This window comes from Diadema antillarum, unplaced genomic scaffold, assembly GCF_040938485.1.
Source record: "Diadema antillarum isolate AM-2024a unplaced genomic scaffold, OU_Dant_1.0 scf00000022, whole genome shotgun sequence".
Taxonomy (NCBI): domain Eukaryota; kingdom Metazoa; phylum Echinodermata; class Echinoidea; order Diadematoida; family Diadematidae; genus Diadema; species Diadema antillarum.
The window spans coordinates 4,432,010-4,451,945 of NW_027270911.1; the positions used below are offsets into that span (position 1 = coordinate 4,432,010).

Here is a 19,936-nt window from a genome sequence, read left to right on the forward strand (position 1 = left end):
AGTGCATACCTGAAGAAAATAATGCACGCACACGTGACTCATTTCAGCGCTTCCAATTGGCTACATTCTTGAACCCATTTTATAATATACAAATGACGCACAGGTCTGAGTGCGTCAGTCGGAATTGTGTGTATAAGGTAACTATGGAATGCTTAACCCACGAGGCGAAGCCGAGTGGGTTTAGGCTAAATTCCATAGTTACCGCATGCACACTATATTCCGACTGACGCACGAAAAGACATGTGCGTCATTTGATTTATAGAATGGGTAATTTTCTTGTCAAAAACCCAGTTTTCTATCGTGTTACCCGATGACAAAATTACTGGATGCATTTCGTTTTGGCTTTCCGTAAAGGGCATGCATACCCGTACTTACCGTTTTACTGGATGCATGGCCAGCCATGCATAAGATTTTACTGGATGCATGGCCAAGCTGAGTGCGCGAACGCTTGCTTTAGTGCGCGAACCTTTGTTACAAGTACGCGTACTCTTGCTAAGTGCGCGATAACATGTTTACCACTGTGACTCAGCGTGCGGCCAGTAAAAATGAACACATAGCTCTCGACCAATCAGATCGCAGGATTCTCGCTACCCATTCTATAAAAGAATTTCGCAGGACGTGTGCATTTGTGCTTTTGATGATCGATGTTCGAAGCCGCCTTCTCGCTGAACAATTTGAAGATTCAGTTTGAACGTTAACATAATACTGGCCATATTTTGCTTAAAATTCATTTATTAAATGAAACGAAATTTCACTTCATGATAAAGCATGTAAAACAAAAGTCAACCATTCTATAAAAGAATTTCGCAGGACGTGTGCATTTGTGCTTTTGATGATCGATGTTCGAAGCCGCCTTCTCGCTGAACAATTTGAAGATTCAGTTTGAACGTTAACATAATACTGGCCATATTTTGCTTAAAATTCATTTATTAAATGAAACGAAATTTCACTTCATGATAAAGCATGTAAAACAAAAGTCAACCCTGTGCAGAAATTTGTTCAAAAGTGTAAATCAGAGCTGTATCATGTGAAAATGTTTAAAACTGTACCATGCTGGAAAGCCGGTTTTATCACTTTTCCATTAATTCCACTAATTTCGACAAATAAAACTAGCACGGTATAATCTTCAAGTATAATTTTTCATTGATAGATATATCAGATTAGTGCCCGGGTATGCCCACTCGAGTAATTTTCATCTTTATTTCGGCATTTTTTGCTCAATTTCTATTCGCACATCCTCGTGTCTGTACCACCTATTTTTTAAAAGAAGGGATAGCGGAAAAGTAATTACCATCACAAAGACATATCTTCCTTAGAAAGTGGCCGGTGATTGTGCAATGAGACACGAGTCAATTGTCTTACTATCTACGTGGCAGATCCTGTTTGGCACATGCTTCAAATATTTTTGAGCGGCGGCATCGAACATCTAGTAAAGGAAATTGACTCTAGGAAAGTGACTCCATTCTCTTGAACCTCCTTGGTCCTACAAAATTGTCTTGGTCCGAAGGATCTCGTTACACTGAGTTTCCACTGTATATGAGTCCTGAGAGATTCCTTAAGCAAACAAATTGCCACCTTTTGAATGAATGACGTCCCAATGAGTTTAGTTCCTTTGTTTTGTATTGTTTATTAACTTCTCATATAACAAAATATCTGATATAAAGAACAAAACTAATTGTTTTGGTCCCAAGGATCTCGATATTCTGAGTTTCCATTGTATAAGAGTGGTGAGAGATTTCTTACTGTTTCCTTGATTTAAGCACACAAATCGTCACATTTTAACTCCCGATCATTTGGTATAATAGTAGCGGAATTTGCAGTCATTTTCAATGGTCTTCTGAACCATCACAGAATAGATTTGTCAAACAACACTTTTGGTTACATGAATAAAAACTATGGTCATACTTTTGTACCTCAAGTGAACACCTTTTCATCCCGGGACATTTCTTGCTGGACGTGCCATCGTCGTTTGCAGGAATATGTGGTGTGATAGGTTTAGAGCATTGTTTAAGTACACTCTCACCGCTCCGGTATGTTCCTCGTTTTTCCAGCGATTCACTACCAACCACACAGCATTGTAGCAAATGATATTCTGAGCATAATAATCGGAGGCATAAAATTACTCTTCTTGTGTGGCTTTTTGTAAAGCAAACTGTAAACTTTGGAGACCCCCCCCCCCCGCCACTTTTTTTTTTTCATCTGCGAATGACAAATTTTCGTCAATAGGCGTTTTCACATCAGCCCAATAAAAATCCAAGCTCGAGATATTTTTTAACTTCCCAAGTCAGAAAAAGCGCGCTATTTCGAAACATCGGGCTGATGTGAAAACGCCTATTGATCCTCGTTATGATGATAGCGGAATCCCTAGTCCGGAGGCGTGCCTTTAAAGGTATTAGCCCACATTTGCAAACCCACGAAAATCAAAACTGCATAAAACAGGTCCAATATGACTTCAAGTACAAGTTATAACAGTAACATACCTCACCTGTTGCTCTTTGTCTATACCATTCGATAAAAGAGAGAAAATCATCGTTTTAAAATCAATTTTCAAACCGGGTCAACCCGACCCAAAATCGAATTACGAGCGCGGGCTAGCTACGTACATGTAACTTACACATGTATCGCATGCATGTAGTACGTACGTGGACCGGAGCTAGCGAGCGTAATTATGCATGCATACGGTGCATTTTCATTTATTTTTATGAAAGTAATGGACTAATTGGAACGAAATTTTGCACAGGTGTTACTGCAATCATACCCAAACTCCATGCTAACTATGAGACCAATTGCTGCAGGTTTACAAATGTGGGCTAATACCTTTAATGTCTAGGACACTGAGGTGGTTTGGTCAAGGAGGTGGGACTCTTCCTACCTCCTTGGTTTGGTAGATCAGAACTATCTTACACTCAAAGTGACATCCTCTTGGTTGTTGGGTTTTTTGTCGTAATTTCAGACAGAAACACTGAATTAGAGACAGAATTGTAAACACATTCACTACAAAACACTTGCGTGAGTAAGAGAATGTTTTCCAGGAGAGTAAGGAAATATAAAACATTCAGTCATTTCTAATGACCCAGAGAAGTTACTCTCACAGCGCACCATGTTTTATCGCTGTTTTTGTTTTCTAATACCACATGTGCACATTATTCTACCACGTCCTTTGGGTAGAGACACCATGTTACGTCACGCAAGCAGCGTAGCTCGTCTGAGTCGGTCCTTCATCATGGGGAGACGCCACTGGGCGGGTGTGACGTCGTTCGGCAGCATCGGCGAAGGCAAACGAACGCTTCCGAGCAGCTCTCGGTCGGATTCGCGAAGCGTCTCCTCTGCCGAGTTTCCGCACATGACGAGGTCTCATATTGGTGCGCAAGTAAGTTGAAAGTGACACACACGACTATTATTTCTTGCACTACCAGCATCAAATCGTTTCAACCTGCACCAAGTAGGCCTAATTCATTACCATTGACGTCAAGACGACACGTCATCATCACAAATATTAAATCAATTTCCCATTGTATTCTCACCGCTGTCTGAACATATTTTATTGTTCCGCCCGTTCCTCTCTCCTTCTGCCTGGTATGTTTGGGTTTTTTTTTTCTCTCTCTCCCTCTCTCTCTCGTCTCATCTTCTCTCCTTTCTTGCCGGAATTTTTGATTTGATCTAATTTAATTTAATCTAATCTATTCTTATTTTGTTTATTACACTTCCAAAAAAAATATAATCATAACATACGAATACACAATAACACAACATTAAATTGAAACAAGCAAATTGCGAACTGACATGCAATGTTATAAATTTCCTGACAATTACTGGAAGTAAGACGTAAGATACTGGAGGGCCTTCTAAAAAGCAGGGCTTGTAATTTGCAGTCCTCTCATAAAAGATATCTGATTACAAAACTACAACTAGGCTAAAGTCTTTCACAGATTCTCCTTCACGTTTCGGTGACATTTGATTTTTCGTTTGCAAACATGACGACTGTCAAATGGTTTCCTCTCCCATTGTTCATATCACTTATGTCGGCGTTGTTTGATTATAAAGCAAAGGAGGGCAATGGCAACCGTCTGTGCCACGTACTCGATGTGACAGCGCATCACAAAACCAACAACAAGTTGCACCCCTTGATTTTACGTGAGGACTAGCCAGGTGAACCTTCGGTTTTTCATATTTTCTGAACGAGCTATTCTTCTTCTATATTATACTTGAGTTTGGGGTCATAAAATGAATGGGAAAATGTGTTTTCAGCAGTTTTTCTTCAACCCTTTTTTGTACAGTAGTGAGATCAGGTATGTCTCAGAGGCCCCTTTACATTTCTTGAAAATCTTCTGCACACTCTTCACTTTAAACCCTAATAACTTTTGAAGGGATATCGCTACTGCTTTGAAAGTTGTCATTGATAATGAACAGAAAGTGTTTAAAGAACATGGTCAATTTCAGCTTAATCTAATAATCCCTATATTGTTGTTGCTCCAGTGGTTAACATCCTGTTTTTTGTCTCATTCATCGCACAGCTAGCACGGTTTGGTAAAGATTAAGCGCTTGAATACACCCTTCTTCAGAGCCTCTTTTCTTGGTTCACACTTTCCAGAGTGTGTGCTTTCTTTCCAATTATTTAGATAGGTTAGAAGAGTCCATTTGGTTTGAGTTATACATCATTTTGAAGCTTAGAATCCGCTCTTTCAGAATCTGCCCTTAACTAAAAATCCATGTCTGTGGCGACTTTTTGTTGATGCAGGGTGATGCAGGGTCATCTATGATCTTTTCTGTTGGCACAGGCACAACCCATGTTTTCCCGAAATGAGATGCATCGCCGAATCGAGGGACTTCGCGCCATAATGAGAGCCAACGACATTGGGGGCGTCCTTCTGACATCGATCCCGGCCATCAAGTACTTCTCGGACTATTTGGTGCACCAGTTCGGGCGGATATACGGCCTGGCTGTCACCATGGACAGAGTGGTCACCATCGCGAGTCTCGTTGACTGCGGGCAGGCGTGGCGACGTTCCCCCGTGAGTGACGACGTCGTGCTGTACACGGACTGGCAGCGCGGGAATTATTGGGCGGTGGTTCGTGAACAGCTGGGCGGCATTTCGGCAAAAATAGGCGCGGAGCTCGATCACATTTCGCACGCCAACAAACTGAAGGTACCGTCCATGATTCATGCCTGTTGATACTTTGATAATGGACTTGTATTGGTTGTCATATAAAGGAATCCAAAGTCGCCTCTTGCCATATATCGAGATCTTCATTAGATAGGAATCTATTACTATCTACACAATGTTGCGTTGGGTGCTTCATGTTGTATGTGACACCGTTTCTAACTGTCGTTGGCCTTACAGCGTACATTGTGATAGAGCTGCAAAGTGATTTGTATGGACTGCATGCCTATTCATGCAGAGCTTGCTTTCATCACTATTTGTTTGTGTGTTGGTGTCTTGTTATGTGCTCCTTTGCGTAGTGTTAAAAAAAGGGGGAATAAAGCCTGATTAGCGCTGATTCATTAGAATGTTTCTCTTTCGTTTTTGTTATATTTCACATTTCAGAAACAGAGGATATTTCGTACACATCAAAGTTGCAGTTTGGTCATGTATCAACTAAGCATGCTAAGGGTGTTCAACAATGTTATTCAGCGTTTGTAACTCCCATTCCCCCTCCCCTTCAACACTAAACTCCAAAGATATTAAAGCTCTGTCATACCCAATGTGCATTCTCTGTCGGTTTCTATAATTCTTCTTTTCATGTAATAACACAGCTTGGTGAGACTCTAGCAGCTAGCGAGATCGTCGACATCGGGGACGAGATTATGCACATGATGATTGTCAAATCCGACGAGGAGATTGCGCTGGCCATCCAGGGATCCCGTATCGCTGATATCGGTGGGAAAGCTGTTGTGGAAGCCAGCGTAGAGGGCGCTCCTGAGTATGCAATTCTCATGCACGCCACTAACACGATGGTTCACGAAATAGCGAAGTCCTATCCAGACTCTGAAATTTATGACAGTAAGTGAGGAGAAAGCATGTTTTATGTCCAAAATGTGGAAAATGAATAATGTTCAAGAACATTTTTACGCAACTGTCGCATATTTTTCTTCATGAAGATTTTTTTTTTCATGTTAAAATGCGACAGATCACCGTTGTTTCTATTCCATCGTGACATGCATACTACTGTAAAATTTGAATTAGAAACGTCCCACCTCTCTGATTTTCTATGGGTTTATGCCCGTAGATATTTGTCGTAATGTGTTTAAGTTGTCCACAATATAGGTACAAGAATATAAAACAGACAATACATTTGTTATCATAAAAGCTTACATGTGCGTTGACGTGTATCTTATGTTAAATCCATTAAAAAATTTTGTTTGTTTTTGTTTTTTTTAACATCCATTTTCTGATTATAGACTTGAGTAGGTGAGCAAAAGATAAACGGACATTGATTTGTCCTTGTAGACTCTCAGTGGTGACTTCAAACAAAGAATTCTAATGTTTTTAACACTGAGATACCTACTGTTATGTCAATGAACGTTTTTCTTCAGCTTTTGGTTTTATCCAAACCGGTGCAATCAATACGGATGGCGCGCACAACGCTCCAACCACACGCCGGCTGGAGAAGGGAGATATCATCAGCATGAACCTGTTCCCAATGATTGCTGGGTAGGACGTAGACGTCATCCTTTTTTGTTTTCACTTTTTTCGTCATTTCTGATATCATTGATGACAACACTTTTAATATCATTATTATCATTATGATCATGAAGACGATGATGAAGATGATGATGATGATGATGATGATAATGATAATGATGATGATGATGATGATTATCATTATTATCATCATCATCATCACAACCACCACCACCATCTTCTCTTCTTCTCTCGTGTCGCTACACTTTTCCCAGCCACTGCAGAACACAGGCTCTGGCACATGGGGTGTAATCGTGGAGATCATGTGATGTACAGGGTTGTGGTAGCAGGGTGCAGTTTAGTAGGTGTTCCATTGTCTGGGGAGCCTCCCCGCAGTCGCATTCTGTGGATCCATCATGGTTGTATCCCCATTTCTGCATCAGGGCTTTGCATCTCCCAACTCCAGTTCTAAGGCGATTCAGGCAGCGCCAATTTTGCCATGGCTCACTGGCACCTGTTGGGAGGGATTCCTTTGGCTCAAAAGAGAGGTTATGGGGTTTCTCCTGTAGATGTTTTGACCAGGCTTCTATCCTGCAGCTCTGGGGATTGCCATCCAGGGGTTGTACTGAGTGTAGAAAACTCTTCCTGGATTTTAGCCTTTTTGGTGGAGGAACATGCTGGAAAAGTGGATGGCGACTGTCATCTTCCTGTTTTGTGCGTTCCACTCTTGAAGATGCATCTCTTCTGACTGTAGGAGGGGCAATTCCACACAGCAGGTAGAGGTCATGAATTCGGGTAGGCTTGAGACAACCAGAGATGGCCCTACAAGCTGTATTTAGAACAGGGTCCAGCTTCTTGGCATGTGAGGAACGTCCCCAGACAGGGCATGCATATTCGGCTGCAGAGTAACACATGGCGAGGGCAGTGCTGCGGATGGTTCCTGGGTCTGTTCCCACTTGGAGTTTGCCAGCTTTCTCAAGATGTTATTCCTGGCTCCCACCTTTGCCTTTGTCTTGCTGACATGGTCCTTGAAACTGAGAGTGCGGTCTAGAGTGACTCCTAGATACACTGGTTTGTCTATGTGTTCTAGTCTCTTGCCATACCAGTGGACCTTCAGTTTGCGGTTTGCATCACGACTCTTGAGATGGAAAGCACTGACTTGAGTCTTATCTGGATTTGCCCGAAGATGGTTTACAGCATAGTAGGTGGTCAGGCCCTCTAGTGCTTCACTTAGCGTTCTTTCGAGATCCAGAAATGACTGGGACTGAGAGGCTATACAAAGGTCGTCTGCATACAGGAAGCTCCTGACGTTCTGGTGGATGGGTTGATCATTTGTATAGATGTTGAACAAGAGTGGAGCAAGAACGCTGCCTTGCGGAAGCCCATTTTTCTGTCTGCTCCATCTGCTTCGATCTCCACTGAGATCAACAAAGAAGCGTCTGTTCTCCAGCATGTTTTGGATCAGAGAAATCAGGCTGGCATCATGTGTAATCTTGTACAGCTTCTGCACGAGTACTCTGTGGTTGACTGTATCGTAAGCTGCAGACAAGTCAACAAAAGCAGCACCAGTTATGAGTCCCTTCTCATAACCATCCTCAATGAATTGGGTTAGGTTAAGCAGTTGGCTTGTGCAGGACTTTCCAGGTCTGAAACCCGCTTGCTCATGGATCAGCTGCTGATCAATAATGGGTGCCATGCGATTCAGGAGTAGTCTCTCAAACAGTTTGTATGTATGACTGAGCAGAGAGATGGGTCGGAAATTCTTCGGGATGGCAGGATCTTTGCCAGGCTTCAGGATAGCCACAATCTTTGCCCGCCTCCATATCTTAGGTAGCTTGTTGGTTATCAGACAGCTGTTGAACAGGTCTAGAAGCCACTTGAGAGCCACTGGTCCTAGGTGTTTAACTTGTTCACACAGGATGTCATCAAGACCAGCTGCTTTGTTGTTTTTCATTGTCTTGATGCCAACAATTAGCTCGTTCATTGTGAAGGCTCTGGTGAGGTCAGAACATTCCTTGTTTTCTTCAGATGGCTTTGGTAGTTTAGTTCTCCGAGGATGATGGTTTGGGTTTCCCCGGCTATTCAAAAGGAGTTGATGAGCGACTTGATCTGCTGTGACTTCAGAGCGTGGTTGGGCTTTCGTGTAGTCATTTCCCAGCTTCCTAATTGTCTTCCACGCTTTTCTGCTACTGTGAGTCATATTGGTAGACTCGATCAATTCTTGCCAGCTCCTTCGCCTCTCTGACGACACTGCATCGATAAGACTTTCCCCAACTTCCAAAGTATCATTATCATCCTCATCACCACGTTCCCTTGGCAATATTGTTGAGTTGGTAATGTGCCTGACCTAATATCAAGAGACTTCGGTTCGAGGAGACACAATGAGACCAACTGAACAATGTGTTACGTTACCATGCCGTCTGCTGGTTTCTACATGGGACGTGGTGAAACTATAGTAGGGAAGATTATATGAAAAAGATGCTTACGTCCGGCGGAGAGTATGCAATTTTGCATGTAGGGGTATCTGGGGCGCTGATTTCAAAATTGCCGGATCCAAGAGAACTGACCACTTGGTCGGCCGCCATTTTGAATTCCAATATGGCTGCCATCACGAAACCTTTAAAGATCCCTTTCTTCAGTACTGAATGACACAGACAATTGAAATTTGATACATAAAAGCGTGGCAATGTGATGACTTCAATAACAGGTTAATTTGTCTTGTCTGACAAGCACGGCAGCCAATTTCAATTTTCCTATTTATGGTTGCTGAAAACGCTTTACAACATAATGTTCTCGGGCACTGGACTCTTATTTTTGCAATACATATTGTACTTATAAAGCTCGTTACTTATTCGTGAGGAAAATCTTGTTGACCGCGTCACGCACTCTTTCACCTGACCACAGGTATTATACCGCCCTAGAGCGTACAATGTTCTTCGATCACATTCCTTCGGACGAGCATCTACACTACTGGGAAGTGAACTGCGAGGTTCATCGCCGCGGGATGGCGCTGCTCAAGCCGGGCCTAAAATGCGGCGAAGTGTGCGAGGAGCTGAATGAGGTTTACCGAGAGAGAGGCGTCCCGCTTCACAACCGCAGATTCGGCTACGGCCACAGCATTGGGATCATGTGTCATTATTACGGCCGCGAACCAGGTGAGCTTGCCACAACATTCTCTGCTAGTAGGAACGTGGTGTTTTTAACCCGCAGGAACTGATTAAAAATTCAGCTCGAAGAAATGGCGTGTAAAGGAACAGTGGTAGGAGCCAGAAGAAAAACATTAAATCACCAGCAGGTTTAGCAAAACAATCGCATTCTCCCGCGGCTCACGTAATGCAGTAAACTTAATACATCGTTGCCGATACCATTACAGAGGATAATCGTCAAGGTTTGTGCGTGTGTGTGTGCGTGTGTTGTGTGTGTGTGCGCGCGCGCGTGCTTTTTTTTAATGCGATTCCAATTTGATCACTTGAATACGGATGACCAGGTATTGTTTAGTCACAGCATCCACCATGCAAGTCACTTAAAAAGGATCGGCCTGAGTGATAAATAGGTCCTACTGCTTTTATCCTGAAAGATTGAATTGAATCGAGATGAAATGAAATGGAAAGGTCACATACATTATAAAGGGGGGAAGATGGGAGATTTCTGATCAAGGGGACACAGATGGACGTTTCTCATAAAGTGATGAAAAAGCTCCCTATTGCGTGAGCTGCATCACCATCTGACAAACGAAGTGATAGAATAACTGTTTGAAGACAAAATGGCTTCCCACTTGCTCTTATCGTGCAGCTTTGGAGTTGCGAGAGTACAACGAAACCGTTCTCCGACCCGGGATGCTGGTTACCATGGAGCCGCATCTCACGATACCACACGGGCAGCCAGGAGACGGCGGCTACCGCGAGCACGATGTCATGCTAATCACCGAAGAGGGCGCTCGTTCTCTCACTGGATTCCCATTCGGACCTGAGCACAACGTCATAAAGCCATCTGAGTCGCCATCGTATACCTTCTCGTCCTGGAGTTAAGTGCCTGAAATAGTTTTACAGGTCCCCTTTTCGCCCCGAAGATGAGTTGTAGAAGCAGCCTTCTTACAAAACAGAGTATTACCTGATTCCGCTCCAGAAGCAGAACGTCGTGTTATTTCTTGATCACGCAGTGCGGCAATGGAAACGCGATTACGATATTGTTGTAATAGGCCCTCCATGACTATATTATGTATATCAATGTGGTTCAGTACCAGGTGCAAACGCCAAAATGTTGATATGACTGATTCTCGCCTAGTTTCTGCCAGTGTAAGGGCATTAGGGCAATGTACTGTTAGTCTTACAAGTATGCATTCGTTTCAGAGTAGGCCCTACATAAAATAGCCTCGCTGTTACCTATGGTATACTGTCCAACCGATATCTGCATCACAGTTCTGTTATTGACAACTCAGTTTTACATATAATCCAACAATTATCAGAGTTTGGCCTGCTTCAGAATTGAGATCAGAATTGGTGCGTATACTCTCTCTATATATATGGCTCGACACCATTGCTTGCCATCTTGCCCAGGGCAAGTAAAATTTTATGTCTGGCAAGTAAGAATATAAAAATGATGAAATTTACTGGCCCCAATATAATAGGCAAGAAAAGTTTCTTTTGAAAAATGAAGGAAATAAAAATGAAAAATCTTCGGCAAGGTGAGTCATTCATTTTGTCATGTGTAGAATTTGATTTGCATCAAACGTCAGTATTATCCGAAAAGGCGATCAATTGCAAATAATTGCTAATTTTGAAACAACCACTCTGATTGGCTCAGGGTCTGCCCTATTAAGAAGACATGCATGCAACAATGATTTTGATTGGCCAGTGACAATCAGTTGCAAGTTGCGTTTAAACGCAAAGTTTCTAGCAACGGGGCCCAGACAGCAAGAAACAGACAGCGCGACTGTTGTGTGTATAAAATGGGCAATTAACCCGTCCTGTACCAATGAGTCGAATGTGAACAAAATATCACACACATATCTGTGACCAGGAGGTTAATGTGGTACGCAAAAGGTTAAGGGCGGAGACAGTGCTGGGCTCTTACGGACGGCCTGAGGAGGAGCAGTTGGAATACCAGGCCGTCCCGATACCAGAGAGCCAGGCCAAAGGCAGCTTACTGAGCTGAGAGAAAGTTAAAACTGTATACTTGACATTGAGATGATGACGATGCGAACATGTTGTGCTGAATGCAATCACGAAATTAACTTTCGGCTTATGTTGCCAACTCAACAACAGACAATGAAGGTAGTTGGGGATAAAAGGTTAGTGAAAGAAGTAAAGGGTATACTAGACTAGTAAGTAATCGATTTATCAAGGTTGCTGACTTTTGAAACATGTAATAAAAGTTCAACCAACTCATTCCATTATTCATGCGTCAATTTGTTGTCTGTCTGGTGATCAAAGAAGGTGTAAAGGATTGTCATCTTCCTCTTTCCCTTTGTATTTCTCTCCTACCTCTTACCACTATAGTGATTAGAATCTCGTCATAGAGTTTTAGATATTTCAGTAAAGAATAGAATAGACGAAATTGACAAAATACATAAAAGCTGAAAAATGAAATATCTTACACAATACACAAAATATCAAATGATTACAGTAATGAAGGATCGCTACACACAAAACACACACACACACACACACACACACACACACACACACAAACAAACAAACAAACACACAGACAAAACAGGCACACCAACCAACCACAAACATCTCCTGCAGGGTTCTTATCAATCCCAAACTGACAAAAGTGAACACATTCATGACATTGCTTAAGGAATCTAATAATCATCAAAAAATCATAAAAATCAGAACAATGGCTCCATCCTCTTCAACATGTAAAAGGGGTTGAGGTGAATGAGAAATCATTTTTTTGTGATGTGAATTCTCTTTAGACAGAAAAGTGCAATATTTTGTGTAATTCAAGATGACTTTGACAAACAGAGCAATATCTGAATATACAGAAGTGATGACATCATCTCACAATGTGTGTGTGTGTGTGTGTGTGTGTGTGTGTGTTGTGTGAATGGGGTGCTGTTCGTTATTCCGAAGGTTCGCTATTCCGAAGGTTCATTATTCCGAAGGGTCGTTAATCCGAAACACGCAAATTCCCTATACCTGCAGGTTCGTTAATCCGAAAATTTGTGGCGTTATTCCGAAGGTTCGTTATTCCGAAGATTTTTTAATCCGAAAATGACATTCGGAACAATGAACCTTCGGAATAACGAATCTTAGGAATAAAGAGCCTTCGGAATAACGAACCTTCGGAATAACGAGCTGTAACCGTGTGAATGTACGTGTGTGACTAACATTTTCTTCGACTTGTGACACGGCTGAAGTAGTCAAACAATGGTATATATTGTTGCTATTGCATAGATGTTAGAATTTTTTGTGACATTTTTATGTGCAGACTATGAATGCCACAAGGTTTTTAATATATACATTGTAATAGGCGGTCACGATAAAGCATTGATTCATTAAGATCTGTACAGAATTGTCTGGCACTAACTTATACCATTTCGTTGTTCAACGTGATTTATTAATGTTAATCACCCACTTAGAACAACGTAATTAATTGATATGTGTCTGTGAAATATGCATTGCTAATGCTTCGAAGACCCTCAACAACATATGATTCCGCCAATTAATTCAGATTTTTACGTTACAGTATTTCCAATACACCTTCGATCTGTACAGATCTATGAATGCTTTCAGCACCAGTACTGGGCTGCAGCTACCTTCGCGTCTTCTTTGTTTTGAACATTGCATACAATCCTCATGTTATGTACATGTATGTATGTATGTTTGTTTGCTTGCTTGGTTTTTTTTTTCTTTTTTTTTTGTCTGAAAGAAGTGTGCTGAAGATAAACCTATCAGTGTCGTCTTCCCTGTTATTTTCAGTCTATGTAAAAGGGAAGACAAACTTTCCAAAACTTTGCGAACTATTGCACACTGCTATCATCTATCCGAAACTGCATAGAAGTCATTATGTAATAATTATGCTTTAACGCAAAATTGCACCCGTAAATATGCTGCCAATGATATCGTGTCACAAGTAAAGGTGCAAAGTTGAACCTTTTATTTCTTAGAGTGTACTCCTTCGCACTGCGGGTGCTGTTCGTTATTCCGAAGGTTCGTTAATCCGGAGGTTCGTTAATCCGAAACACACAAATTCCCTATACCCATAGGTTCGTTAATCCGAAAATGAAAAGGGGTTCGTTAATCCGAACATTTGTGGCGTTATTCCGAAGGTTCATTAATCCGAAAATGAAATAGGGTTCGCTATTCCGAAGGCTAGTTTATCCGAAAATGAAATAGGGTTCGTTATTCCGAAGGTTCGTTAATCCGAAAATGAAATAGGGTTCGTTATTCAGAAGGTTCGTTGATCCGAAAATGAACACGTTAGGGTCCGTAACGAACCTTCGGAATAACGAGCTTTGTTTCATTTTCGGATTAACGAACCTTCGGGATACCGAACCTTATTTCATTTTCGGATTGATGAACCTTCGGAATAACAAACCTTATCACATTTTCGGATTAACGAACCTTCGGAATAACGAACCTTCGGACTGAAGAACCTTCGGAATAACGAACCTTCGGAATAACGTACCTTCGGACTAAAGAACCTTCGGAATAACGAACGAACTGTAACCCGGACTGCATGTGTGATCGTTGCAACTAAATACTCAGTGGCGGATCCAGGCGGGGCGCACCCTCTAATTTTTGTTAAAACAAAAGAAATAAAAAGAAAAAATGGGCGGGGGGGGGGGGGAGGAGCGTGCGCCCCCTTTTTGTAAAGGAGCCCCACTTTACGAAATTCTTGGATCCGCCCCTGAATATTCCTCCTTCTAGGTGATTTATACGATCACGTGACACACATGAACTCTAGGAAAGTGTATTCTATTCCAGTATCATCCTAAAAATGGGCAAAATATTCACAGTGAGGTAGATAATCTGATTCATTTTGAAAGATAACTGCAACAACAACAACAACAAACACAAACAAACAAAAACGAACGAACTATGAAAGAATGGCAATCATTGAATACAGAAAATTGGTACAGCATGTCAACTTCCGAAAACCTGTAATGTAAGCCTACTAGTAAGCGTTTTTTTTTAAATCTAAAACTTACAGCTCGCATTTGTTCGAAGTATAGCAAAACAATGTGGAAATCACGTTTTTTAAAATGATTTTTTTAAGATAAAAGCTTCATCTGATGAGACACGTCGTAAACTAAATCATTATAATTATGATTGATAGGTCTACATTATACCCATGTTGGGACCCTTAACGAAAAACGTTTAATCCTTCTGAGTGTAAAGAATTGTTGGGTAGGTATTGTGCACCATATCATGGTTGAACCGTGTCAAATACGGCCCTCTATCTGTATAATGTTTGAATTTGTTTGTAAATAGTCCATTCTTCGCCCTTATCACAATGCAAACGAATTCTTCCTAGATGGGAGTCGACCCACTCAAACAAAAAACCAATGCAGGTTAATTCCAAGCCTAATTGGTGTCATAAGATAGCAGTCAATCATTGAGCAAATCCCATTATCATGTAAACAAATGGTCACTCATTTTATTTTATTTTCCTACGTCGCTTATTCACCTCCGCTCCATTCATTCCAACGTTAATACGTCATCAAAGCTCGACCAGTATTGCTGGTTGGATTTTGAAAGGCGAGGAGAATATCAGTCGGCAAGGCCAAGGTCTCTGACGTCATCCCATTTTTCCCGCCCTTCCTGCGGTTACAGGTTCAATAGGACTGACCTGATAAGAGAGAACTATACACTTGAGCCCTGTTTCATACACTCGAGAAAGTACGATAGGCCCATCTTCGTCCAGCGCGAAGGAATGCATGGGAACGTTATGTGTGTGGATCATGCTGTAGTTGAACTTGTGTGATTCCTGTGTGTATATGTGCGCGCGCGTCTGTGTGCTACTACACGACATGTGTACACGTTTGTGATGTGTGTGTGTGTGTGTGTGTGTGTGTGTGAAATAATGATCGGTGTGTAGCTGTTACGTCATTCGTGCGAACGTTGCACGGACGCACGCGCGAATGCACGAGAGAACACGGAATTTTAGGTCACTGAATTGAAACAGGACTGGCAACTTGTCAACAAGTCTACGCTCGGAAGGAGGTTCTCCTTAATGAATGCTAGTTTCGTTTCCTTGGCAACATTCTAGCTCCCACAGGCCCTAATTAATTCTTAGTCCTTTTTTACTTTATTTTTGTGTTTTTTGCTAGTTCGGGAAAAAAGCAGTGTATTCATAATATTCAAAAATATCGCTGCCTATCTGGCAGACTGTCTTGCTGACTATTTCAATTGCTGCTCAATTTCAATTTCAAGTATATTCTTTTGACATCTTTGTTTCAACGTGTGTCTTTTTCCCCAAAGCGCTCTAAATTACCAGCCCTTTACCACTACAAAATCACCCTGCCAAACGGAGTTTTCGGCAGATTTTCGCAATTTCTATTTCATATTGACAGTTTTCAAGCAGTCAAGCCGCCATTTCTTTAGAAATTGAGAAATTAAACACTTTCTTTTAAAAAGAGAGAAGCATGTTTTCGAGCCATTGCTTGAGTTACGGGCTCATAATCATGGAAATCCTATGTTCCTATAATGTAAATAGTACTGAAATCCTTTCCTTTACTTTTGTGCAATACTGTAGAAAATGCTTCTTATTCTTGCTCCAAGGAGCAATAATGATTTCTTATTTGTGCGTCGACTATGGCAAACCGCTCTACTAATTTGATTTTGATATGAGGGTTCCTGCGTGCAGGTAATAAAGAAGAGATCCTAACGTCATAGCAGGCTTAGCACTCAACTCACATCGCGATCCTGTGCAATGTAGCATCCTCAGTTCCCCCAGTTTCAGTACCACTGATCTGTTCAATGCACGGCCAAGGTTGAATTTCGCTGCCCGCGATGTTGTCAGAATGCACCCGTATCGAGCGTGTTACGCTCTCTACAATTCCAAGCGAAATCGTGTTCCATTGTGTAGTCGGATATTGCGTGACAAGGTTGACACAGATTTCAGAAGGTCCTCGCATAGGTACCGTGTCACATGAACGCATATCTAGGGCGAGGGTCAGTGTGTGAGTCATAGCACACTATTTTGCCATATTTTGTCGGATCTTTCAAATTATCTAACGCCACATGCGGCAATCTTCGTAGATGAAGAGATCTCCAGTGTCGAAGGCTTTGGATGTGACCTGACCTGCTTCGTTCACCCATGGATGGCGTAGGCACTGAATTGAGTATAAAGGCAAACAAACTCCTGGCATATTATCGTCATGTGTTCTCACAGTAAAGGCACCTATTATCATCAGCAACATAATATATCATGCCAAATTAGTGAAAACTGCTGGTATATTCATGACCGACGTTAAGAAAATTCTAATGAGATGCTTTTCCATTTGGCCTGCTAAGATTGACAAAAAAAAATGAATAAAGAAGAAGAAAGGACTGTTGAAGTAAACTGATATGTTGCAGAGATATAAAATATTCTGGACTAGATGTAGGTACTCTCTAAAAAAGATCGAGTGAAAATATTCACTCTTAAAAGAGTAAAATATTCTGGACTAGATGTAGGTACTCTCTAAAAAAGATCGAGTGAAAATATTCACTCTTAAAAGAGTGAATACAAAAAAGAGTGAATTTAGAGTGAAACTGGAGTGAATTTTGAGTGAAAATGTTCGTTTTCACTCGTTTTGGAGTGACCTCAGGGATCACTCCAAAATCTTCGAGTGATCCTTGAGGTCACTCCAAATTGAGTGAAAATGAACATTTTCACTCATAATTCACTCCAATTTCACTCTAAATTGTATAAACTAAATCATTACGGCATTCGTGGAAAGGCCTTGGAGTGGTTCAGAAGTTATCTTACCGGTCGATCTCAATTTGTTTCCGTAAATAATCATGAATCTGATATAAACTCGATTTGTTGTGGTGTTCCACAGGGCTCCCTCTTAGGTCCTCTTTTATTCATTTTATACATCAATGACTTCCGTAGCTCATCCTCTCTGCTGTCTTTTCTTCTGTTCGCAGATGATACAAGTCTCTTTTATTCTCACTCAGATCCTTATGTTTTGCTCGATTCTCTGAATAATGAACTTAAGTTGGTGTTTGAATGGATTCAGGCAAATAAATTGTCGCTTAACATAAACAAGACCAATTATTTGGTTTTCTTGAGTAACACAATAAAATCTCTTCCAGGTTTAGTTTTAATGAACGGTTTACAGTTAAATCAAATAGATTCAACAAAATTTTTAGGTATCTATATTGACAGTAACCTTTCATGGAAGGTACATGTTGATTATTTATGTAAATTGTTGTGCAAGAATGTTGGAATTATTCACAAACTGAAATATCTCTTCCCAAAGCCAATATTGCATTCTCTTTATACAACTTTATTATTACCTTACTTGAATTACGGAATATTAGCCTGGGGGAATTGCTCAAAGACTAAAATTGATTCGTTATTTTTGGTTCAGAAAAAGGCCTTGCGGATTATAAATCGAGCACAATTTTTTTATCACACTGATGAATTGTTTGTTTCAAGTAAATTGTTAAAAATTTCTGATTTGTATTTATATCATGTTGGAATTTTCATGTATAAGTTGAATACTGGCGACCTTCCTAGTATATTTTCCTCAATGTTTGTGAAAAACAGTGATATTCATACTTACCTTACAAGACACAGTGAATCCTATCATTTTCCCCTGTTCGTACAGTTTTAGCCCTTAAGACAATTACATCTACCGTCCCTTTTCTGGAATGAGTTAGATTCGGTTCGGTTGCACTCAAGTTCTTTAAGCTCCTTTAAGAAAAATCTCAAAGATAATTTTCTAAAATCCTATGTGTAATCATTTTGCCGTAATCGCTTCAATTTTTTTGCATATACTCAAATGATGCCTCGCTCGGATGATCTCACCAGTTTGATTAACTTGCTACTTTTCTAAGCATTTATATCATAAGTTAATCATAAACATTATATACTATACTTTGTACATCCCGTAAACATTGTAGTATTCTCGATATTTTGAATTTTGCATGTTACGTCACTTCTGACTTTGATATACTGTACTAAAACCCTATGTTATATTTTTGGAACCCACATCCTACAAGCTCTGCTTTTTAGTGGGTTCCTCATATTACACGTTAATTATATGTCCTTATACATTTGTGCATTATTGGTTGAAACTGACCACTGTGTGAAAAAACATTCCTGCTTCAAATCAAATGGAATATAAAACTTGTACGAAATGTGGAATATGGAACATGAATATAAAAAAAATTCACTCTTTTTTGTATTCACTCTTTTAAGAGTGAATATTTTCACTCGATTTTTTTTAGAGAGTACTTATACTGACAACGGTAGAAGTAGCTATACTAATATGCTTAAAGGCACAACTTACCATTTGCAGATGAAACAAAAACCCAGCATTAGTGCTTTAAAATAGTTCTAAAATGTGAGTTAGGGATAGAAATAACCACTGTAAATTTTTTAATCAGTAAAATCGATGTTTAATGTATTGTTAAATGTGCAAAATGTGAACATTAGTTATGATAAAAATGTTTCTAGACTAAACCGTCTACAGTTATGGTTTATTAAGAAAATACATATATCTCTTTATATTTTAGGCTTTATTGCGAAAATCTTATATGATCGGATTTTTGTGGCACAACAGACCTACACATATGCATCAAATGTGATATCTTGAACATTTTTTAAATCAGTGCTCCCAAAGATAAACTGGACCTTTAAGTGGTAGAAGTGGTGGTGGAAAATGTAGTAGCAGTGTGTAGCAGGCCTATAGATCAAAGATTTAGACCCTATCCTCTGGCGATTACTTAAAACAGATTCACATGATTATATTTTAGACTTTTTTAAAAATGCTGGCATGTTGACGCTTCATGATATATTATTTGGAAAAAAATCCGTCCCTTTTTATGACATTTTCCAAATAGTACACTACTTGTGAAATGATGTCACAGACCAATAGTGACATCACAAAGCACTTGGGACATCGCGCGCTGTTTCGTATTCGGTCACTTTGTGAATTTAATGTCACAAAACAATATTGTTACATCAAAAAGCAATTCTGACAATTCTGAGATTCACACGATTATAATCCATGTATTTTCGACTATTTGAAAATGTTGCCATGTTTGACGCTTCATGATATTTTATTTGGAAAATGACGTCACTTTTTATGAAGTTTTTCAAATAGTCCACTAGTATTCGTGAAATAATGTCACAGAGCAATGGTG

General features: G+C 40.4%; 1 protein-coding gene across 1 annotated transcript; it reads left to right on the top strand.

Moving 5' to 3' along the window:
- The first annotated feature begins 3,175 nt into the window (after positions 1-3,175).
- Positions 3,176-10,651, top strand: LOC139731451 (creatinase-like). The gene is made up of 6 exons (XM_071642339.1): positions 3,176-3,370; positions 4,779-5,147; positions 5,756-6,002; positions 6,536-6,653; positions 9,528-9,778; positions 10,416-10,651. Exons 1-6 carry the CDS (start codon positions 3,176-3,178, stop codon positions 10,649-10,651), a joined length of 1,416 nt encoding a protein of 471 aa, XP_071498440.1.
- The last annotated feature ends 9,285 nt before the right edge of the window (positions 10,652-19,936 follow it).